General features: G+C 41.0%; 1 protein-coding gene across 1 annotated transcript in view; it reads left to right on the plus strand.

Annotated features, from left to right (window-relative positions):
- AP1S3 (adaptor related protein complex 1 subunit sigma 3) overlaps positions 1-24,330 on the plus strand; it is a 53,962-nt gene that overhangs the window by 23,913 nt on the left and 5,719 nt on the right. The window contains exons 2-3 of the mRNA XM_029224460.1: positions 13,389-13,567; positions 15,394-15,502. Coding sequence (XP_029080293.1) covers positions 13,389-13,567; positions 15,394-15,502 — 288 coding nt within the window. The remainder of the gene's footprint in view (positions 1-13,388; positions 13,568-15,393; positions 15,503-24,330) is intronic.

Consider the following 24,330-nt stretch of genomic DNA (forward strand, 5'->3'; position numbering starts at 1 on the left):
GGCCCTGTTTTAGTTATCACCTCAAAGGAAGTAATGGCCTTCCCTCTCAATAATGTTACAGACCCTGAATAGAGCTATCCATGCAAATTTTTCCCAAGTTCAAGTTCCTCATTGGTCCCATTTATATGAGAAGCGATACAGGCCCATGTTGGATCTAGCTAAACTGCATAGATGGCTTTAGATGATCTTTCTCTGCTAGCAAAAAAGTTTCCAGTCCAATAAACTTCGCTTAATACTTCCTCTACCCATCTTGATGTCACTGCTGCGATATGTTTAATAGTAGTGACTCAGAGTGATTCAGTGCTAATGTCATTATTATCTTCAGTTGAATATTTATTTCTCTTATTTTGATTTCTATAAGTACAGACCTTTTGGCCCTTCCTGCTCAGTTTTAAAATTGTTACAGAAGCTCTTGGTATTGGATAAGGCAGGGAGAGCTTCAAGGACTACCTTCTAGTTATAAAGATGGTCAATATCATATTGACTTTAGAAGTGGGTGAATCCAGCCTCATTGGTGCCTGTCTGTATCTGTGCTGTCTCCCCACGAGGTGATGTTGCAGAGCAATTTAAAAAGTGGGCTCCAGAATCAAAGCCCACCTCTGGAACCTTCTTCTTGCTGATTAACTCAGAGCAAGGTACTTAACTTTCCTGGGACCCAGTTTCCTTACCAATCAAATGAGGGTAATAATAGTATCTACATCTTACAGTTTTAATGAGGGTTAAATGAGGTACTGCATGTAATGTGCTTAGCATGGTGTTGGCACGTGTTCAACACATGCCAGTCATTGTAAATAGGTCTCTGGGATTAGCATAAGACTTGCCTATTGTAATTATTTGCATAAATGGGAAAAAAAGTAGTAGTTAATTAGCTTTGCCGGAAAAAACTGGTTTAAGGTGCCAAGTGCAAAGAGCCTTGGGCTGGGAGCCGGGAGATCGTCTTAACTCTGCCACTTGCTAAGTACCCAACCGAGGGTCAAGTCACCAGCTCTCTGTCTTAAGATGAGGTTTACACCAAATCAGCTCTGCTGTCCTTTCTAATGTTATTAGCCTTTTGTGAGTCCAGGAACGTGTGGTTATTTCATTTCAAATACCTCACTAGGGTAGATACTGAATAAATATTTGCTAAGTTGAATGGAATCTGCTGACTTTATCTCTGGAATGTAGATGATTCTTTTAAAAAGCTTTTTCTGCATCTATTGAGATGATCGGTTTTTTTTCTTTTTAATAAATTTATTTATTTATTTTTGGCTGCGTTGGGTGTTCGTTGCTGTGTGCAGGCTTTCTCTAGTTGCGGCGAGCGGGGGCTACTCTTCGTTGCGGTGCACGGACTTCTCATTGCGGTCGCTTCTCTTGTTGCGGAGCACGGGCTCTAGGCGTGCGGGCTTCAGTAGTTGTGGCTCGCGGGCTCTAGAGCGCAGGCTCAGTAGTTGTGGTGCATGGGCTTAGCTACTCCGCAGCATGTGGGGTCTTCCCAGGCCAGGGCTCGAACCCGTGTCCCCGGCATTAACAGGTGGATTCTTAACCACTGCGCCACCAGGGAAGTCCCGATGATTTAGTTTTATGATATTGAATTGTAGTGACAGAAAACAATGGTGGTGATTTTGAGATTTAAAAAAAAAAAAAAAAAAAGACAAAATGAAAAGCCAGAGACAAGCTGTATATCAGGGCTGTTGTAACAACGTACCACACACTGAGCGGCTTAAACAATAGAAATGTATAGTTTCACAGTTGTGGAGGCTGGAAGTCTAAAATCAAGGTTTCAGCAGGGCTGATTCCTTCTGAGGATTCTGAGAGACAGTCTGTTCCATGCTTCTCTTCTAGCTTCTGGTGCTTTGCTGCCAATCTTTGGTGTTCCTTGACTTCTGCTGCATCACTTCGATCTGCTTTTATCTTCACATGGTGTTCTTTCTGTGTGCATGTCTTGTCCAAATTTCCGTTTTTTATAATGACACGCGTCATATTGAATTAGGGGCCCACCCTACTGTAGTATGAGCTCATCTTAACTTATTACATCTGCAGTGACCAAGGTCACATTCTGAGGTGCTGGAGTTAGGACGCATGTCAACATATGAATCTTTGGGTGATGCAATTGAACCCCTAACAGGCTGCTTGTTCTGTCCTTTTTGTATAGCTATCCATCTCTCCATCCTTCTTTCTTACCTTCCTTCCTTTCTTCCGATAAACATTACTGTGCAATGCAAGCAGGTTGATAACAGACAATTTTAGAAACACCTTTGAAGCGTTACATAAATGGCCTCGAGTTAATTCTCAGCAGTTGACTTTTTAATTTGTGGCTTACTCATGACTTTTGTTTCCATTTCATTTCCTTTTTTTTTTTTTTTTTCTCTTGCTGCCCCTCTTACTTGACTCTTCCTAACTCTTTCTTCTTCACCCAATTCACCTACTTTTCCTTCTTCACTGAGCATTTCACTTGTTATAAATAGATAGTTCTGCCACCAGATGGTGTGCAAGGACTGGGAAAGGATTTGAAACACATTGGCCGATGTGGCAGCTTTTCAACATTTTATCTCAGGAAGAAAGTTGACATGATAAGCCAAAAATGAGATCCTGAGATTGTGTAGATTTTACTTCTCTCTATACATTTTCTCTTCCTGTACTGTGCAAGCAGAACCCTGAGCTGGAAATCTTGAGGAAAAAAAAAAAGTTAAAAATTTTGATGAATAAGAGTTAACAGGAGACACTGATCTGAGAATAGTTTCAACAGTGATATTAGGCTGAGAGGTGGAAGCAAGCTTCTGGGGCCACTTCCTCAAACAGGTAGATTCAGAAACCACAAGAAAAAGGGGAAATCTGTTGAGCGCAATAAAGCTGTAGAAAGGCATTCGTGAAATAAGGCGCTTCAGCTGTCATTTAATTCAGCAGTTTCAAATGAGGCCTGTAGCCCGAATGTAGCTCACAGACCACAGCCACTCACAATGCGCCTTGTTTGGCTTGCACAGGGTTTTGTTATCATTATTCCTATTAATTGCCAATAGTAAAACAATCCCAGTATTTCACATAATCATCCAGGTTTCAGGCTTCTTCTGGGAAAAAAAAAAAAAAATCTGAAGGCCTGGCAATACTGGCTGAATGTTTTTCTTGGCAGTACCTTCTTATGGCTGAGTTGAGGCTGTCCCTTCAGTTGGAACTTGTGATTTACAGTTTGACTTTGTGTCTTCCACCCACTTTGCATACGGAACCCTCACCCTCATTGAAAATGTTGCCTGCCGCTGCCAGCCTGTGAAAGGTATTTGAATACGTGACCCTGCTCTCCTGTTTCTTAGAGGAGGAGATGAGGCCCAGAGAGGGGAGCTGACAGCTGATTCAGTGCCACACCTGCCCTGGAAGTCCCACTGAGCCCTGTTGGCCCGTGAAAGAGAAACTGGTGGGGAAAGTGTGAGCGTGACCCACCACAGAATTGTGATGCAGTTTAAACAAAGAGTCAGGAGGGAAGGTGAAAAACCTGAACACCTGTTGTTACTCAATATAGAAAAAGAAACTAGAGTCATACACAGACACACAAGTGAAAAAATGAGGAACCCCCAAGTAAACACCTTACAGGGAACTTGGAGAGAATTAACAAATACATGATCAGAGTACCACTGGTCAGCCGTCCAAAGAAAGAAGGGAACCCTAAAGGGCTACCTGCACGTTTAGGCTATCTCTGGACTAAGCTCCTTATTTAAGCATTGAGAAGGTGGTTGATGAGACAGAGTGACTGAGAAGGCAAGGTAGCAAATCAGCTAGAAATTAGATGGTTTATTATCCAAAGAAACAGCAGAATGCCTTTCTGGGTACCTATGAAATGGCTGTCACAGACACTTTCCATCAGAATGTGGGGACCAATTAGTGGAAAAGTGATGGGGTAGACACGGAGTGATTCCAAAGGTGGAAGCAGGGAATTTTTTGCTTGCCTCAGTGAAGATAAATGGGATTGTAAATGGGCTGGGCTGACTCCTGGATGATTCATTAGCCATAGCAAGTATTTATTGAGAGCTTACTCTGTGCTAGGCTCCGCACTAAAAGGTAGACGTGTGATATCATCGCATCCTCTACATTACTGATGTCATTACTGTTGTCATCCCTATTTTACAGATGAGACTGAGGACCAGAGAGGTCAGGTAACTTTTCCTAGTCCACTTAGCTCACAAATGACAGAACCAGGATTCAAATGCAAACTCTCAAAAGCTGCCTATCACCAGAGTCTTCCCACGTAACAACCAACCTGCTCTACTGCCCCCCAGCCCTGGCCGAGGCCTGGCCTAGTGATAAATGCCCTTCATGTCCTGAATCCAATTTGGGTTGGCCTACTGGTAAATGCACAGCATGTCCTGGATCAAATCCGAAACAGTGGTGGAGGTACACCATTTGGACTGGGTGGCATATAACGAGTTTGGAAAAACTAAAATTTAAATTTCCAGGGAACTCCCTGGTGATCCAGTGGTTAGGATTCAGTGCTTTCACTGCCAGGGGCCTGGTTTCAATCCCTGGTTGGGGAACTAAGATCCTGTAAGCCGTGTGGTATGGCCAAAAAAAAAAAAAAATTTCCAGCACGCAACTAGTCTGTTTCAAAGGGTCACTAAGTTAGAGGTCTAGCCAGTTGTCAATGAACCTTTGTCCTAAGAACACGAGTAAATGACTTCTGGGAAACTTTGTGGTCTGACATCATCTTATTTCCACCTGGGGCATGCTGGTAACATCTATGATAAAGGTAGATCACTAGAAGCTTAAGCAAATGACCTTTTTAGAGAGAAGGAAACTGTGGAAGAGGGAACTGGAGCCCAACGAGAAGGTGAATACATGAGGCTAGTGAAGAAGCAGTGGATATCCCTTCTTTCTACGTTCTGGAAACCCCTCTGATTGGGGTTCCGACCAAAGGGAGATGCATGAGAGGCAGCAGCCTTGGAGGGTTGGTCTTGTCGCTTTCAGAGCAGGCTTAGAGGAAGGAAATCAGGCTAATTGTTAAAGGGATCATTCCTATGTGCAAGTATAAACTGTCGGACCCCGAAGGAATGAGTGCCCAGACCAGTTGTGGGTAACATTTTTTACAACTGATCTAGCAGAGAGAATAGGGCAGCTGGAGCTCTTGGTTTTTAAATGCTATTGAGCTCTTCTGGCCAGAGAACTGTTAAGCCGGACAGGATAAGCTGCCAGAAGATCTGGCAAATACAACAAGTGAGAGTTGAGTTTATTGCATCTGGAGAAAAGTAATCCCAGTTACAAGCATATGATCCCGATAAAACCCCAAACCACAGTGTTCTCTAACCCTTATAGAAAACCCAGTTCTCTACTCAGAATATTAATGCAGGGCTAGCTGCCGTTTCTCAAAATTCAACACTTCCACCAATATTTACTAAGTCCCTGTTATGAGCAAAAGGTGGAGTTAGACATGATCCAGGAAGAAACATGCAAAATGATAAGGGAATTGAGAAACCCATGGTATGAAAAGAAGTTTCAGAGGTGAACGTCTTTGCTGCACAGGTGATAGCTAAGGGGGATGTATAGTGAATTGTTAGTACATGAAGGATAGGTACAGAATCTGCAAAAACTTTTTAATCCATCCTCTCTTTTTAAAAATTATATTAGGAACAGTAAAATTCTGGTCAAATGTTATGTGCTTGAAGTAAAATCAGGACATAAAATATATTATTCCACCTGGAAGCGAGTAAACTAATGGCACTCTTATTCATGAACTGGTACAGGTTGAAAACTAAAACTGCCTCAGATAAAATCAAATGAGAGCTCAAAACTGATAGTTTAGAATAATTAACGTATTTAAGGATTTTTCCCTCTAAATTTCAGAGTTTAATATTAGGAGGGAGAAGGGAAAATATCTCAGAATATGTTTTTTTTTAAATAAATTTATTTTTTATTTCTATTTATTTATTTTTGGCTGTATTGGGTCTTCCTTGCTGCCCGCGGGCTTTGTCTAGTTGCAGCGAGCAGGGACTACTCTTCGTTGCGGTGTGCAGGCTTCTCATTGTGGTGGCTTCTCTTGTTGCGGAGCACGGGCTCTAGGCACGCAGGCTTCAGTAGTGGCGCACCAGCTTAGCTGCTCCGTGGCATGTGGGATCTTCCCTGACCAGGGATTGAACCCGTGTCCCCTGCACTGGCAGGCGGATTCTTAACCACTGTACCACCAGGGAATCCCCTCAGAATATGCTTTTAATGTCACTGTCAAATATAGGCATTCCACCATCCCTTATTTATTTATTTTTAATTCCTTAAAAAAATTTAAAATCCAAGTAATATAGGTACATAGTTAAAAAAAATCAAACAGACATATAATTTATAATGAAACACAGCAACTCTTTTCCTTTACCACGTTGTTCACTTTCAATAATTGCAGTCTTTCTTTGGGTAGTTAAGTCTATATTTCTAAATAATATGCTTATGCTGACAAGTTTCTACTCCTAATTCTTTACATTGTCTCCTGCCTTCCTGTCATGGTAACTGGGCATTTACTTCCTTCTGCTCACACGCGTATTTCCTCACTTCTCTTTCTCCCAAAGTATTTATAAGGATGATGATTTCTTGCTTGTATCATTTCTTTTTCTGGAGTTTATAAATATTTTTTCCACTGGCCTGGTTTTCTATGTATCTATCCCTGTTTTTTCCCACCAATGCACTAGCAGATCTTTCAGATGGCTATCAATATTTTTTTCCAACTGTAAAAAGAAATGAAATGATCAATAAACTCTAGTTCTTCCTTCCCCTTCCCCTTCTCCAGCCTCCACCACTTCTGTCTGGAATGGTTGCTTTCTTGGTCTGATATGTGGCTGTCACTCTGGCCTTTCCTTTCAGCATCATTTTGCTTTGGGTTCCCTGTGCCCTAGGTAACCATATCTAACTCTTTTCTACTCTTTGCTCAGAGACGTCTTACAGCGGCTTCCTAAGAAAGATATACTGAGTGCAAATTTCTTTATCTTTCTCTCTTTATTTTTAGTCTTTGCAAGTATGAAAATTCAAAGGTCACTTCCCCTCTTTCACTCGATTGATAATTTGGTTGGGTGTAGGCGTGTGGTCTTCCAATAAATGCAGGTGAGGAGTCCAATGCTCTTTTGTTTTGCTTTGTTTTTTAAAATTTTTATTTCTTTATTTATTTGGTTGTGCTGGGTCTTAGTTGCGGCAGGTGGGCTCCTTAGTTGTGGCATGCAAACCCTTAGTTCTTCCTCTCCGTTATCTCTGTTGTAACTCTCTGGATTTTGCACCTTCTGGGTTGACCCCTTAATAGTTTTATTTTTTCCTCTAATTTTCCATCTGTTTTTCTGTTTGTTCCGATCTCTTGGAGAATCCTCTGACTTTATTTTGGTTACCATACTTTTTAATTTGCAAGAGTTTTCTCTCTTTTTCTCCCAGTAGAATGCTGTTTTTGTTTTATTGATATAGGAACTCCATCTTCTTTGAACTCTGAGCATATTCATGTTCGTGTGTGTGTGTGTGTGTGTGTGTGTGTGTAACAGTTTGTCCTGCATGCTTTCTTACTGTATCCAGTGCTTACTTTTTTTCTATTTGTTTTTTTCAGTCTCTTTCTTTGACATTAGAGACTATTCTCAAGTGTCTGGTAATCCTCTGCTCATATTTAAAAGTGGGTGCTAAGATGCTAATAGGCAGTTCTGAGGGCGTAGTCAGGTGGCCTGGAAAGCTCCATTGTTAGTACCTAGAGGTCTTTTCTCTGCCATTCAGTGTCTCCAGAGAGGAATCATTCCATTTCCTGATTAGGAGATGGGTTTTTTTATACAACAAAGTTGGTGGTAGAGGTGCAGGAACATGTTTCTCTCTTAGTGAAGATACATATATAGCTTTGCAGGCTCTGAATTACGTTTAAGATCCAGGAGGGTTGCAGGTGTCTCTAAATATTTCTCCTTACGGTAAGGTCTCTGAGAGCCTTAAGTAGAGAAGAAATATGGCATTACACAAATTTGAGCTTCTCAGGTTGAGTAAACCGTGCCTTGTTTGGATCATCATTGGCAGCTGCTTGCTGTCCATTACCGACTGGGGGCCAGAGGAAGCCGAGCTAAGAGGTGCTTCAACTGCATGACCTCCACTAAATTTCTGTGCCCTTGAATAAAGCAGCTGGGAACTTACTGAGGAGTGTGTGTATGTGCATGTGTGCTATGTGTGTACACATGCGTGAGTGTTCTCACTTAGCTGTAATCCCCTGGAAATGCCACAGGTGGTCCATGCCAGCCACTCTGTAGGTAGACCTTTAGCCAGTGTCCCTGTTTTTAGAACTTTGTGGAGCCATGGTACCCACGAGTGCTGCCCTCAGGCTTTCTCTGGGAGAGTTGGCTGGTTTGTCTTTGTAATCTGCCTCTTAAGCTACGATTTTCCTTATTTTGCTAAGTTAGTTATCACTCTTCTGTCTCCTTCCATCTTCCAAAGATTTGTTGAAATCTCTTGGCTGCTATCACATCCCCTGTCATTCTCCTTGTCTTTGAGGGTTAATGCATTTAAGAAAATTCTACTATTGTCATTTTAGTGGCATTTTGGGAGGTAGAGGAGATAACGCCCTGTGGTTTAATTCAATATGTTTACTTTGGGTTTTTTTTTTTTGTATTCTTTATCACAATTAAAAGCGCTTCAAGGTAAAGAACCAAGTTTTACGTTGTAGGTTCGTAGTGCACAGAGTAGGCACTCAGTAAATATGCGTTGCGTGAATAAATGATCTGTGCTCTAAGGTCTCTAAAATACAATTAATTCAGCTGCCAATGTGATTATTTCCTCTGCTATTGTCTCAGGTTAACCTTGAATGAGGGAGGGGAGATCTCGGTGAAATCAGATGCCCACCTAAGGCCAGAGCATTTGCGCCAAATGTAAGAAGTCAGGCTTGCTCATCACACTTCGTTGGATGTTATGGTTGTTTCTGGAGTTGGCATTTCCCAGGAGAGGATTACCGATCAGCCTCTCCATTATTCCTTTCTTGCCAGCACTATTATTGAAACAAAATGCCTGGGTGTTCTGAAGTCAGTTGAAGTTTGTTTATGACATCAACTTGAGTTGAAGTTGGCTCTTTGTAAATATTGGGAAAAAAATCCAAACCCTCCCAATTGCCTGTTTCTCATACTCTCAAGCTAATGCTAATCAAAAATGGTATTTGATTAACCTCTTGAAACATATTATCCAAATATGCCTTGAATGACTAAACTGATAAATTGGATACAATTAATTGCTCGAGGTGATGAACTCCTGTGAATCACTACAATTCATTCCGCCAGTTTTCTCATGCTACACTGTTAACTCTGGAGAGGCAACAGACACCAGACACACAGGAGCGAGCTACACTTCTTTTCCCTTAGAGCAGAACTTGAGAGGATAAAATCTGTCAACACTGTCTTATGCAATGCAATTATTGGATAAACTTGAACCTGTTTGTTACTTCTTTTGAATTTGAAACACATTTTTATATTTTAAATCGCTTCATGGATGTGTGTATTATGTTCCTGATCATCCTTTCTCTTTGAATTCATTGTTAGAATGAAAAAGAGTTATTTGTTTATTTTCTACCTTGTTGAGCCGTTTAAGAAGGCAGGCACTTGATCTTGAGGGAAAGTTGCAGTAGAAGGAATAGAAAGTAATCCATAATTAAACTCAGAAATAGTTCCAGCCACTCACTGGAGCTCCTTGATCTGAGCTCCATAAATTAAAAGTGACATTTATCTATGAAGTAATCCTGGAGGAATTGTAACAATGATGGTTTTGAAATCTGATAATAGAACCAATAAGAAGAAGACATGAAACCAAGGTAATTTCTTCTGGAAGGAAAAGACTCCAGGTACACTTTAAAGTCTGTCTTCAAGTATTTGAAGAGTTTCTTATTATTTCGAGGGTAGTGATATATTGTCTTTTAATCTGCTCTGTGGATAAAATCAGGGAAAATCGGTTTAAATTGTAACAGAAAAGATTTAGGTTAGATGTGAAGAAGAAAATTTTCTGACAGGAAATGCAAAGTAAGCACCAAGAAAATGTGTGGATTTCATTTCTCTAGCAAAGGTCTGACCAGTCACTAGAAATGGGATTGAATAGTCTTAGCCGCTGGTGATAATCCAAAAGCTGAACCTTGTTCTCAAGATCCTGAGGTTTTATTATTCTATTCCCATTCAATTGTGTACTTTTAGAATGTCACTTTTATGATGATCTCTTCTTGGCAGCAAAAAATACCTTTCTCAATATGATTCTTAGAAAGCGGTAGCTGTGTTTCATTATTGAATTATCTATACCTGTGCTGACAGTGAAATGTGTATTTAAGAAAATGCTCTGTTCTAAACAGATGCTTCAAATTCCGGACTGAGGGTGATTTTTCTTAAAGCTGCTAGTTGAGCAGGGCTTTTTAACTTGCTTTCTTTTCACTTGCCATGTCTTGGTTTTCAAGTCCTTATTAACAGATGTTTCCTTTCTAAGAAAGAATGTAGTTTATTAAGAAGACCTCAAATTCTATAGGCTGGGGTAGGGGATGCTCTGAGGAAAGAGCCTGGTTTCTGTTGGTCTTTGGATATATCCACCTACTGAGTTTGTATGATTTGTGCTGTGACATTCAGAGCCAAATCTCTTTAATAAAAAGGGTTGAATATTTTATTTGTAGAAAGTTTTAAAATTGTAATTATTTTGGCTCCTAGTATATATTGTTCCCTCCATGACACAATTAACCTCAATAATGAATTTTATTTTTTTTAAAACAAAAAAAACACGCAACAGAATAAATTATGATTCTAAACTTGATCTTCTCATACTGTGGATTGAGAAAACTTAATCTCATGAAATAAAGATCGGACCATCTGACAATTTCTGAAAAACAAATCTTCCATACCTCCCAGGCTCCACAGTAAATTTCTACAGCGTCTTCTATTCATGTAAAGCTTTCAAAATTCATTGAAATAGGAATGTGCATTTCAAATGCACACTTTGAAACTTAATTGAAAATAAAAGCAGGTTTCCTCCTAATGTGGTCAACACACTATTTAAATTGTAAACATTTATTGTGATGCCAAACTGTATCTTGAGATGGTTGACTCTAAAACTCTCAGCCAGGTATCCCACAAAGTGGAGTAAAGAGCTTGCATTTGAGACTTAGTTTGAACTTTGAGAAAGGTGCCAAGAATGCCCAGTGGGACAAGGACAGTTTCTTTAATAAATGATGTTGGGAAAACTAACATCCACACACAGAAGAATGAAATTGGGCCATTATCTCACTTCACATACAAAAATCAACTCAGAATGATTAAAGACGTAAATGTAAGGCCTGAAAAAACTATTAGAAGAAAACCTACGGAAAACACTTCTTGACATTGATATTGACATTGACGTTGATCTGGGCAATGATATTTTGGATACGACTCTAGAAGCACAAGCAACAAAAGCAAAAATAGACAAATGGGATTGCATCAAACTAAAAGGCCTCTGCACAGCAAAGGAGACAACAAAGTAAAGAGACAACTTATGGAATAGAAGAAAAATTTTGCAAACCATGCATCTGTTAAGGGTTTAATACCCAAAATGTATAAGGAATTCAAACAAGTCAATAGCAAGAAAACAAATTATCCAATTTAAAAAAAAATGGGCAAAAGACCTGAATAGACATATCTCCAAAGAAGACATACCAATGACCAACAGGTATATGAAAATATGCTCAATATCACTAATCATCAGGGAAATGCCAATCAAAACCACAATGAGACATCATCTTACACCTGTTAGAATGGCTATTATCAAAAAGATAGGAGATAAGTGTTGGTGAAGGTGTGAAGAAAAGGGAACCCTTGCACACTGTGGGAATGTAAATTGGGACAGCCATTATGGAAAATAGTATGGAGGTCCCTCAAACAATTAAAAAATAGCAAAACCGGGCTTCCCTGGTGGCGCAGTAGTTGAGAGTCCGCCTGCCGATGCAGGGCACACGGGTTCGTGCCCCGGTCTGGGAAGATCCCACATGCCGCGGAGCGGCTGGGCCCGTGGGCCATGGCCGCTGAGCCTGCGCGTCCGGAGCCTGTGCTCCGCAACGGAAGAGGCCACAACAGTGAGAGGCCCACATACCGCAAAAAGAAAAAAAAAAAAAAAATAGCAATACCATATGATAGTACTTTTGGGTATATTTCCAAGGGAAATCTTACTTCTGGGTATATTTCCAAAGGAAATGAAATCAGTTTCTCAAAGAGATATCTGCGCTCCCATGTTCATTGCAGTGTTATTCACAATAGCTAAGACATGTAATCAACCTGAGTGTCCATTGACAGATGAATGGATAAAGAAAGTATGCTGTGTGTATGTGTATACATACGTACATACACATACAATGGAATATTATTCAGCCTTAGAAAGAAGGAAATCCTGTAATTTGTAACAATGTGGATGAACCTAGAAGACATCATGCTAAATGAAATAAGACAGGCACAGAAAGACAGATACTACATGATCTTACTTATATGTGGAATCTAAAAGCATCAGACTCACAGAAGCAGAGAGTAGAACAGTGGTTACAAGGGATGGGGAGGTGGGAGAAATGGGGAGATGCTGGTCAATGGGAACAAAGTTGCAGTTATGTAAGATGAATAAATCTAGAGATCTGGTGTACAGCATGCTCACTATAGTTTATGATACTATATTGAATGCAGGAAATTTGCTAAGAGAGTATATTTCAGGTGCTGTCATCATACACACAAACTGAGAACTGTGTGGGGAGATAATATGTTAATTAGCTTGACTATAGTAATCACTTCGCCATGTATGTGTATACCAAGCCATCATGTTGTACACCTGAAATATATATATAATTTTTATTAAAAAATTAGAATATGGTCCCCTTCTAGTTTTCTCACTTTTCCCCCTTGCTTCATCCTTATTTCCTTCCCTTACTTCTCTTCTTTATGTCTATATTATCATTTGGTTTCTATACTTGTGATATGAAGCAAGAGTATAATTTTTAAAGTAAACCCTTCTACTGTTTTTAACTTTTTTTTGGCTTGTGAAGGAAGGATTTAATATTTTCTCAAAAGAGTTCTATTCTGCCTTGATATATATTTAATATTTTCTCAAAAGAGTTCTATTCTGCCTTGATATATATTTAATATTTTCTCAAAAGAGTTCTATTCTGCCTTGATATATATTTAATATTTTCTCAAAAGAGTTCTATTCTCACTATGAGTCTGTGACTCGTAAAAGAAAACTTATCTCTCTCCTATAGTATAAATAAGCTATGTTTGTGGTGTGTGCATTTCTTTGTTCTTTTGGGGTTAAATGTAGTTGTCAGAGGGGATAGTTTTCTTGCTGGTAATTATTTTTTTCCTCGGTTCAGAATAATCCTTTGTAAACCCTGCTGCTGTATTTTAATATCTATGGTAGAATGATTTGGCTGACCAAATTCTGGTTTTTCTTCTCTCCTTTATTTGTTCTAGATTCATTTCATATTGCTCTTCAGTCGACAAGGGAAATTACGGCTGCAGAAATGGTACATTACTCTCCCTGACAAGGAAAGGAAAAAGATTACCCGGGATATTGTTCAGATTATTCTCTCTCGTGGTCAGAGGACAAGCAGTTTTGTTGACTGGAAGGAGCTAAAACTTGTTTATAAAAGGTGTGAGTAACTTCATGAGAACTGAATTTCTTATTACTATTTGGTTTGTTGAGTCCTGAGCTTTTTAGACTGCAACACCAATTCTATCATTTACTGAAATCTTTGAAGGCCGGAGGCCAAACGTTTGTACCAGTAGAATAGAAGAGAACTCTCATTTATTGAAAGGCTTTCCATATGCCAGGACGGATTCTAGATACTTATTCTAGATACTTAATTTATGTGTTGATAATGCACGCATGCATTCAAGAAATTATGAGCATCTATTATATTTCCAGCACTGTTCTAATGACTGTGTATACAGTAGCAAACAAGACACAGAACGTTCCTGCTCTCTTGGAACTTATTCGTCTGTTAAGCAAACAAAACAGTTTCAGTTAGTAACAAATGCTCTAGAGAAAAGGTTAACATTATAGAGGGATGGGCAGCCCTTTATTCACGTTTGCAGATAAGGAAACTGAAGCCGCAGGGAGTTTAAGTAATTAGTCCCCAGTCACAGTAATTGAGTGGTAATCAGCAGAGCCAGGATTCAAACCCAGAGTTTTCTGACTTTAAAGACTGTATATCCTCTCTTTACTGTACCTACTTGCCATGGCAAGACCATACTAGAAAGGGACCTCAATTTCTAGGTGAGGAAACTAAGGCCCTGAGAGGTAAAGTCATTTTGCTCATAAAGACCCAGATAACTGACGCCTAAACCAGGACCAGAACACAGCCGATCTGACCCTGCATCCAACATCATACTGCAACTTTCAGAGGGAAAACACACATTAGAAAGGCTCTCACAAGGTGTGTTTATAAAACTGGAAGGGGAAAGACAGAGGTAACATCAAAGGCTGTATTCAATGGAGTAAATTACCAGGAAGTGCCTGGACCAAGCTTCTCTTGCTGGGCCCAAGGTCAAAACTTTTCGTACTAGCATCCTGGGAGACGTCAGCAAAGGCCCTTATAGTAATAAGCATCCCAGGGATAGAAAGACAGAGTCCCAGGAAATCCTTGCCGACAAAAGGCTTGTCCCTACTCTCTGCCTGGTTTCTACAACTTGGGGTTCAATTGTGATTTAAACCATTACCTGAAGAATAGGTTTCAGCAGTTCTCTGAACAGCTATCTATAACTACTGGGTAAACAACGGTGAACAACGCAGACTCAGTACCTGCCTTTGGGAAGCCATTGATTTAGTGGGGGAGAGACAGGCCATGAAATACGGAATGAAGAGCTCTGGATGCTCTGTGAGGGAGGCACAGGAATGCATAGCAGGGGCATCCAGTGCAGTCAGAGAGGACAGAGATTTCCTGGAGGAAAGGACATCCAAGCTCTGAGCTACAGGAGAAGTAGGAGTGAGCCACATGTATGGGGTGAGGAGGGTATTAGGCAGAAGAAACACACATGGTGGGGGGAGGACTTGATAAGCTGAGGATGGGAGGCACATTACAGTACAGTATGAAGTAAGAGGGTGGGCACGTGGGCCCCTGGGCCCCTTGGTCAGGGCTCTGGAGTTTAGAAAGGACAATTCACAATCCAGGGAGGGGCATGAACAGGCACCCTGATTACCATGGGTCAAAGGTTACCCTGATCACAGCTCCTTAAGGTAAAGTTTTGAGGACCTTTCACATAATTAACAGAAATAACCCAATCCCCACCATAGTTTTTATATATTCTATTTTACATTTTGGGAAGCTATTGGATATGATGAATAATGATTTCCCTCTTGGATGTGGACAGGAAGAATCCCCGGAGAGGAAGCGGTAACTGCATATTCATGGAAAAAACCATCTTCAGGTTGTGTAATGTGTCATTATATTTTATGTTATCTTCTTTTCTTTTCAAGGTATGCTAGTTTATATTTTTGCTGTGCAGTAGAAAATCAGGACAATGAGCTCTTGACACTAGAGATTGTGCATCGTTATGTGGAGTTGCTGGACAAATACTTTGGAAATGTAAGTGGTGTCCTGGTCTGTAGAATGAGTCAGTCTCCACCCCAGCTCCGACTTCAGTTCTGTCTGTTTTCACATTCCTTCTCTCTCTCAAGTCTAAAATATGAACTGCATTTGCGCCGAGAATCAGAATGCAACGCTTTCCCCCTTTCCTGTAATTCTTAGTAAATGGAAGATCCAGAGCTTTCCAGAGGCAGGTGGTGTGTGTATGTCCAGACCACAGCCACACTAGACACCTTGTTTCAATAAACTAGAATTTAATTGTGAAGGATTCCTTGATATTTTGTCCTTTACTCCCCACTGACTGTCTTCTCTTTTCTGTTGTGCCTTTTTATCCTCTCTCTGGTTTCTTTTACTAAGCTCCAAGGGTTCTTTAATATTATTTATACATAAGAAAAAAAACCAACACCAGACAAACAAAACCAAAATCCTTTTCCTTCACATTGCTATTCAATCTCCATGCATTTACTGCCAAGCAATACACTCTACGAGGTGCCTTGATCCCCAGAACACATTCACTCTGCGGCAGCTTATGGCTTGGCTTCACCTTTACTCCTCCAAGGAAATCATAATGGTCAACACCAGTGATGCTGCTTTAATCTTCACCTGCCTTAACCTCTCTGCAGCACTGGACCCTTGCTCAGTGCAATGCTTTCTTTAAATCCGCTCCTCTTTATTTTGCCCTGACACTGAGTTCTGCTAATTCTCATCCTGTTTTGTTTTGTTTTGTTTTGTTTTGTTTTTTGCGGTACGCGGGCCTCTCACTGTTGTGGCCTCTCCCGTTGCGGAGCACAGGCTCCGGACGCGCAGGCTCAGTGGCCATGGCTCACAGGCCCAGCCGCTCCACGGCATGTGGGATCTTCCCGGACTGGGGCACGAACCCATGTCCCCTGCATCGGCAGGAGGACTTTCAACCACTGCGCCACCGGGGAAGCCCCATCCTGTGTTTTTGAAGGCCCCAATTTGGTCTCTTCCCCAGCTCCCTCCCTCCCCCTGCCCTCTAAATGCCCTCCTGCTCCTTCTTTCTTCTCTCCTGTGTGTCTACTAGACTCTGTCTCCTGGAAATCCATCACCAGATGACTCTTCTTCACTTTGCTGATGACGCTGTTCACTGGGCTTCTCACGCTCACCTCAGTCTTAACATGACACGAACTGAAAATTAGCTCCTGAAAACCTGTTCAGTCTTGTGCTTGAAATTATGACGTCCTAGGATCTTTCAACGCAGAAGGACAGTGTTCCTTACATATTTCTCCACCCTTTACTTAAGTCTGCCTCTGTCTATTCAAATTGGACGAAAATTCATCTCCTTTCACTCTCACTAGTATAGTTTTACTTGGGATTACAGTTTTGCTTTTCCTTTAAACCTCATCTCTCCCCCTTTCTGCCTCTGGACTCATCTCTGCTTGCCTTTCCTGGCCTGTTTGTTAGCATTGTCCTTCCAATGCACAGATCTCTGGTGACATTAGGTCACTCTCCTCCATCTTTAATGAATACAATTCAAATTTCTTAGCTTGGCATTTACTCATTGTAAACATTGGTCCCAGACCACTGCTCCAACCTTCTCACTTCTCTTTTTATCCCTGACATATCCAGTGCTCCAGCAACATGGAGCAGCCTTGTATTATCCTCAACTTGTACAGGATTTGCCTGACCACCAAGTTGCGAGTATCTCGAGATCATGACCTGGGACTTATTTGTTCGTTTTTTCAGCCCTTGGAACCAGCTCTGGGCTGATTTTAGAGAATGTTCCAGAAATATTTTATCTAGTTCACAGTCTCAAGAAATGAATCAGTGGATTAGGAAAATGTTTTCTTCTCAGTAATACTCTCTTCCCTATTTCCTGGCTCACTGACGATTTTTTTTTTTTTTTTTGCGGTACGCGGGGCTCTCACTGTTGTGGCTTCTCCCATTGCGGAGCACAGGCTCCGGACGCGCAGGCTCAGTGGCCATGGCTCACGGGCCCAGCCACTCCGCGGCATGTGGGATCTTCCCGGACCAGGGCACGAACCCGTGTCCCCTACATCGGCAGACGGACTCCCAACCACTGTGCCACCAGGGAAGCCCTCTGAAGTTTTTTATTAAATGCTGTTAAGAGAATTTGCTTTCCGAAGAGTTTTCTGTACTGTATTCTATATAATGGAATGAACAGCAGTTGAAGTATTGGTTAAGGTTTTGTCAGATTTGTTGCAACAGTTTTCATAAGGATGAGTACCTGAAAGGTTTCTGAAATAATTTTCCCTCCCTCTCTCCCTCTCTCCTTCTCTCCTTCTCTTTGATTCTTCTTCTTCTTTTTCTTTTTTTGTCTTTGTAAGTTATGTTATAAGACCTAAATATTGCTTCAGAGATTTCAGTTTGTTGGTCAGCGTATAGAAATAATAAGGCAGGGCTTCCCTGGTGGCGCAGTGGTTGAGAGTCCGCCTGCGGATGCAGGGGACACAGGTTCGTGCCCCGGTCCGGGAGGATCCCACATGCCGCAGAGCGGCTGGGCCCGTGAGCCATGGCCGCTGAGCCTGCGCGTCCGGAGCCTGTGCTCCGCAACGGGAGAGGCCACAGCAGTGAGAGGCCCGCGTACCGCCAAAAAAAAAAAAAAAAGAACCATTTTTCTTTTGTTCTCTCCTGGTTCACCAAGTTTATTTTCATTTTTTTAAAGAGAGATTTGCAAATATATAGTGGCAAGTTTTCAAAGCTGAGATTATTTAATTTTATGCTTTCAAATTTTCAGAGGAATTCTGACATTGCAGTACTGTCTTTTGAAATAAACCGCAGACTTGGCCTTTAGCAAAGCCCTGAAAGAGTTCTCCTGAGGCCCAGAGATTCCCATAGCCTGCCTTTTCCACCTCATTTCCGCACTCTGGTTTGACCTGTTGTGTTTTCTTAGATTTATCCAACTGTGATAATGTGAATTGGGATTGAATTTTATCTCAATCTTATCTGACCAAATATCAGATATTTCAGAACACATTGCTTTCTCAAGAGAATTTGAATCAACTTCCCTCATTCTAAGCCCAGTTAAAGTGTCAGCAGAATCAGGATGCATTCCTATTTCTCTAATATTATTAATTTTTCATCCTGTTTTGGCATACCTTTAGAAGCTCTGTCTTTGTCATGGACCAAAATTTAATTCACTAAAAAAGTTCAGTGAATCTTTCATTAAGCTAAGAGCAGCTAAGAGTAGTTCAAGCCTCTGTGCCCAGTACATGTTCAATTCTTATTAATTAACTGTGATGAGTAAGCCCAGCAATACTGATTCTTATGACATTGTCTCAGGAATGATATATTACTCTTTGGTTTTCTTTTCCTCTTGTGTTAATCCTGAAGGTTTCCTTGAATTTTGCCCTTATATTATCCCAGGAAAAAACTCTGTACTGAGTTTCTCGTAAGACTAGAAAATATTACCTTCCTATGACAGATAAATCAAAATCTCTGGCTACTAATTTATTTTTATTTTTTAGCACTTTTCAATTCCCAGGAGATTTACAAGGATTAACTAGTTAATCTTTCGGTCTTCAGTAAGTAGCATGAAGCCCAGTTTATAGAGGCTAAGAGGCAATGCCTCAGAGTCTCACAGTAGATAAGGGTCAGTTTGAGGACTTCGACACCTGCCATATTTTCCCATTACAGGCTGTTATGTGAGGTTTTACTGATGCACCCGGACAGTGCAGAGGTTGCTATGCTGGAGAGGTTCTGTCTTTTTTTTTTTTTTTTTTTTGCAGTACGCGGGCGTCTCACTGCTGTGGCCTCTCCCGTTGCGGAGCACAGGCTCCGGACGCGCAGGCTCAGCGGCCATGGCTCACGGGCCCAGCCACTCTGCGGCATGTGGGCTCCCGGACCGGGGCACGGACCCGTGTCCCCTGCATCGGCAGGCGGACTCTCAACCACTGCGCCACCAGGGAAGCCCTAGAGGTTCTGTCTTGATTCAGGGAGTTTTCTTGTTGTCAGGGGAGGGGTGCTCTATGTCCTGCTGGATCCTGGTGTCAGCTGGCTTTCTCGCCAAACCCATGATTTGACTCATCATAGATCTCTATTTCACAGATAAGAAAAATGACATTCAAAAAGTTGAATAGAAATATTTACTCTGCTAATGTCATGGGGGCTATTATGAGGATCAAAGACATAGTGTAATTAACAATACTTATAAACTGTCAATCACTATGTAACTGTACTTTGCCTTATTATTTTATACATCCTTTTATGCATTTGCTGTACATAACTTGAACTTTTTGTACTTACTTTAGAACAGAATTCAGTAAGGGAAGGTCCTTCTTAAATTCTATCCAAAAAGATTTAGTTATTTAAACGCCAGAAATAATCTCACTACACCATGTATTATGCTATAACAGAAGTCCCTCAAGCCAAATTATAGTAAAATTGTAGTAAACACAAGGCTAGGAGATCAAAGGTAACATTAAATTACCACTGTTTTTTTCCTTTTATAAGCTTTCTTCCAGAATAGAGAGACATGAGAAAATGAGAAAAAATAAGGAAAGAGGCTCATGTGTTTATTAACACAGAAGCCATGTGCTTTTGCGTAATTAGATGGAGTGCAGTCATCTGAGCATCAAGGGTACATTTCTCATATACTGGGGCAGCGCCCTGAAGGTAGAATTAGAAGTAGTATTTGAGCAATTAGACAGTAGCTGAAGAAATCTACATTATGTCTCAGGTTCTGAGGTGTTTTCTCTTCTTACTCTCAGGTACAATAACCCCTCGGGGTTAGACTCAGTAGCAAATAGAATAGTATTTTGAAGTTGCTGTATATGAATGACTTGCTTGTTTGTAACATTCTCTATTCGGCCAGTAGAACTTGTGTAGCCATTTCCCTTATGATCTGGAGATAGTAACTGTATAATCAGGGTGTGTGTGTATGTGTGTGTGTGTATCTGGCTTTGCATATTACCTAACCTTATCCCTTATCCCTACCCCTTGAAACTAGGTGCAGTAAATTAATTGCCCCATCGCCATTGGTGAGCCCTACAGCCTTGGGGATGGCTTGCTGCTAGGAGAGTGGAGGGTGGGGTATGAGAAGTTCCCAGAGAACTTGCATTAGTATCTGTCAAGTTCACTTTGCAGGATTCTGGTTGCTCGTTTCTTCTCATGAGGTTCCTCTCTGTCCTGGATTCCTGGTCTACACCTGCCTTGAACTCTGGGGTTCCCCAGCTCTTGCTACTATAAATCCTGACTTCCCACCTCTTCTGATCTCTGGTAACTGCTTACTTCTTGTACCTTCTTTAATGTGCGCGAATGTCTAATCTACTGTGCTTTCTTTCTGTTTATCTATATTGTTTAAAATTGCAAAATAATACATATTTTTACATATCCTTCTAGACATATACAGTTTTTTAAATAAAAAATGGTATTGTATTATACATATTATTCTGCAACTTTCTTTTGTTCCCCTTACCAGTCTATCTTAGAGCTATTTCCGTGTCTATCCATGGAAATCTACTTCATTCTTTCCAACTTTATGCATAGAATTCCCATGGTATATAATACGATACACAATAGGGGTAGACCACACTTTATTTAAGCAATTCCATTATGGCTGGATTTTTGAGTTGTTTCCAATTTTTATTATAAATGATGCTGCCATCATCCTTGTTATTAATATATATTATTATGCACTGGTTTGGGTATAGCATAGGAATAAATTCCTTGCGGAATTATTGGGTCAAAGGATTTGTACGTTTAAAACTGATGGACACTGCAGTTTGAGCCTTCAAAATGCCTATAATATTTACAAATTCCACCAACAGTGAGTGTGAGTACCTATTTATCCATACACTTAACCAGCAGTGGATATTATCTCTTCTTAATAGTCAGATGGTCATTAATTCAATTTGCATTTTTCTGATTACTAGGGAGGCTGTATATATTATTAGATGTGCATTGGCCTTTTCCATTTCTTGCCTTGTCTATTAATTGCTTCTTGACAGCCTTTATTTGACTTTTTATGTTGTGGTGTTTGTCTTAGGGATTCGTGAGAATCCTTTCTATATCATGGATACTATGCTTTCCTTTCTGTTATATATGTTGCAAGTATTATTCCCAATCCATTGTTGTACTTTTAACCTGTACTCTGATCTCTACATTTTTGCCTGGGAAGCTCACTTCTAGTCTCATTCAAATTCCTGGAGTGAGTGTTCTAGAAATAAAAGGGTTTATAAGCTGAGAATATTTCCTTTTATGATGCCATCCTTTTTCTGATGGTTATTCTCCAGAGGGAACCCTAAAGTTCTGGGGAAGTCCTGGATTATAGTTATCATGTCCCAGTGAATAGACTCTTATTTTCAACTGGTTTTACACATATATGTGTGTGTATGTGTATGTGGAGAGAGAGAGAAAGAGACAGACCCTGTAGGGAGGGGGAAATTAGCTGTGTGTGTGTGTACACACACACACACACACACACACACACACGTTGATTTGATGCTGTTTTCTAATGAATGAAGAGACCATAACCTTTGCAGATTCATTAGATTAGTTTTTCTTAGATGGCCATTTATTACAGCGGTTTTGTACTTATTTGTTCTTATGCTTCTAGACTCAGTTGGGTGTGTCAATATAAACCATTTTCCTTGGAGAGTCTGCAAGTCTATTGACCTAAATCCTAAATATACGGAGCAACTTGTTAAAATATTGACATCCATTGTATGTGAAGTCATAGCATTGTCGATCTGGGAAGCATTAGTCCCCAGCATCATAAAAATAAGGCCTGTGTGGTGGCCGACTCATTCATTTATCCTGAGAACATTTATTGCATCCTACTATGTGCCAGGTTCCAGAGGTATTTGGATGACTAAGACAATTTCTGTACCTGAGCTCACACTACAAGGGGAACTGATTGATAAGTAAGCGTATACTTGGGCACACAAGATGTAAGAGAACACAAAGGAAGTGATGCAGAATCTCTATGTGAGAAAAGAGGATTTGGGGGAATCATTGTGCTCATACCTTTTGAATTTGGCCGTGAAAAATGAGTTTGATTTTGCCAGCAGAATAAAGGAAAAGGCATTTGGAACATTCCAGGAATTTCTGGAATGTGCAAAGGGTAAAGGCATGAAAGAACCGGGTGAGTTTGTGGAATGTGTAGCTTTAGCATGGTGTGGGTACCAGCACAGGAAGCCAGAGAGCTGGGCTGTAAAGATTCCTATATGCCATGCTGAGGAATCAAAACTGTCCTGAACAGAAGACCTCACCCAGGAAAGGACCCAGATCAGCATTTTAGCAAAGTGCTAGTGGTCATTGACCTCACGTGGGTAGACACCACCTAGAAAGTCACTGCAGCACCCCAAGCGAGATACGTTGCAGGCCTGAGTAGCGGCGAAAATGGACAAGAGGTTAGGGGTTTATTTACAAGATGGAATCCATAGAAATTGGTGATCAAATTTGAGAGGCATGAGATCAAGGGGGAAAGAGGAATGAGAGGGAGGGGAACTTAAGCTGAACTGTAGAATGAATTAGATTGAGCCACGAGATAGAGCTTGCAGCTACTAAGCAAAACAGGGACTAAAGGGAAAAGAATATGCTTGATTCAGTTTGGAATACGGGGATGTAGATTGAGGAATATCCAGGCAGAAATGTCTGGTTAGTGGATGAAAATATTGGATTAGCGCTGCAGAGAGAGATCAGGCCTAGATAAAGATCTCACTTCGTTAAGCCACCCGCATGGAAGACCCAGCTGTAGAGCGTCAGTGAGATTATCTAGGAGAATGTATGTGTTGCAAAGAGAAGAGGCTCTCTTGGGAAGCACCAGTCTTTAGGAAGAAGGTGGGTCCCTAGAAGTAAGCAACCTGCTGCAGAGATGTTTGTTTTGCTGATTGATGTGTCCCAAGCATTTTGTAAATACTTCTTAAATGAATGCAAGCTTCGGGGGGGGGGGGGATAAATCATCCAAGGAACCTGAGAAGGACCGTCAGAGATGGAGGAGGAAAACGGGCACTGAGTGGTATTGCCAACATCAGGGCGTAAGCAAGAGCAGATTTTCAAGCAAGGGTTGGGTGAAGTGTATCAGATGCTTCTGAGCCATAAAGGTGGGAGAGGACTGAAAACTTTCAGTGAGCAGACCTTCTGTAAGGTATGGAAAGCGAGAGTTGAGGAATATGTGAGAAGGGAAACAGCCGGGATGGTGCCTGAGTGGCTGTCTGGTTGAAACATTGGAATTGAGCCTTATTTGCATTATGGGGAGTGGTCTTGCTACTTGCTACATTTAACCAAATCTATCAGACTCTGCTTTGGTCTGTGACAGTGGTAGCGGTTCTCGACGTGTGGTCCCCACACCAGCATCATTAGCATCACCGGGGAACCCATGAGAAGTTCAAACTGTCGGGCTTTACCCACACCTACTGAATCGGAAACTCCAGGGTAGGGCCCAGTAGTGTGTGTTTCAATGAGCTTTCTGGGTGATTGGGATATACTCTGTAGTTTGAGAAGCACGGGCCTGGTACATAATTTTGAGAAAAATTAACACAATTGAGCTAATTTGCCTCTGAAGAATGAGCTTCTGAGAGTTCTAAAGCTAGGAGCCAAATTTACAGACCAGAGGGCCGGAGCAACGAGGCACTGCCCTCGTGCCTGAAAGGCAGTGGTGGCTCAGCTTTTATCTGTGCGGATGGAGAGGTGAGCTGGGCAGCTTCACTCCTGGACTGAGTCTCAAATTTCCTGTTGTGACATTAAACAATATTATCTAAGGAAATGCTCAGCTTTACTAGAATGTGGTTTTACTTTTATTCAGGGCCTGGATTTCCATGGTTCTACTTTTCTGGCTTTAAAATACCATCTGATATTTTTATCTTTAGTGTGCCACATGGGTGTCACTGTTGAAAAGCTTGAAT

The sequence above is a fragment of the Monodon monoceros genome, unplaced genomic scaffold (genome assembly GCF_005190385.1).
Source record: "Monodon monoceros isolate NGI ecotype Baffin Bay Population unplaced genomic scaffold, NGI_Narwhal_1 Super_Scaffold_16, whole genome shotgun sequence".
Classification (NCBI taxonomy): domain Eukaryota; kingdom Metazoa; phylum Chordata; class Mammalia; order Artiodactyla; family Monodontidae; genus Monodon; species Monodon monoceros.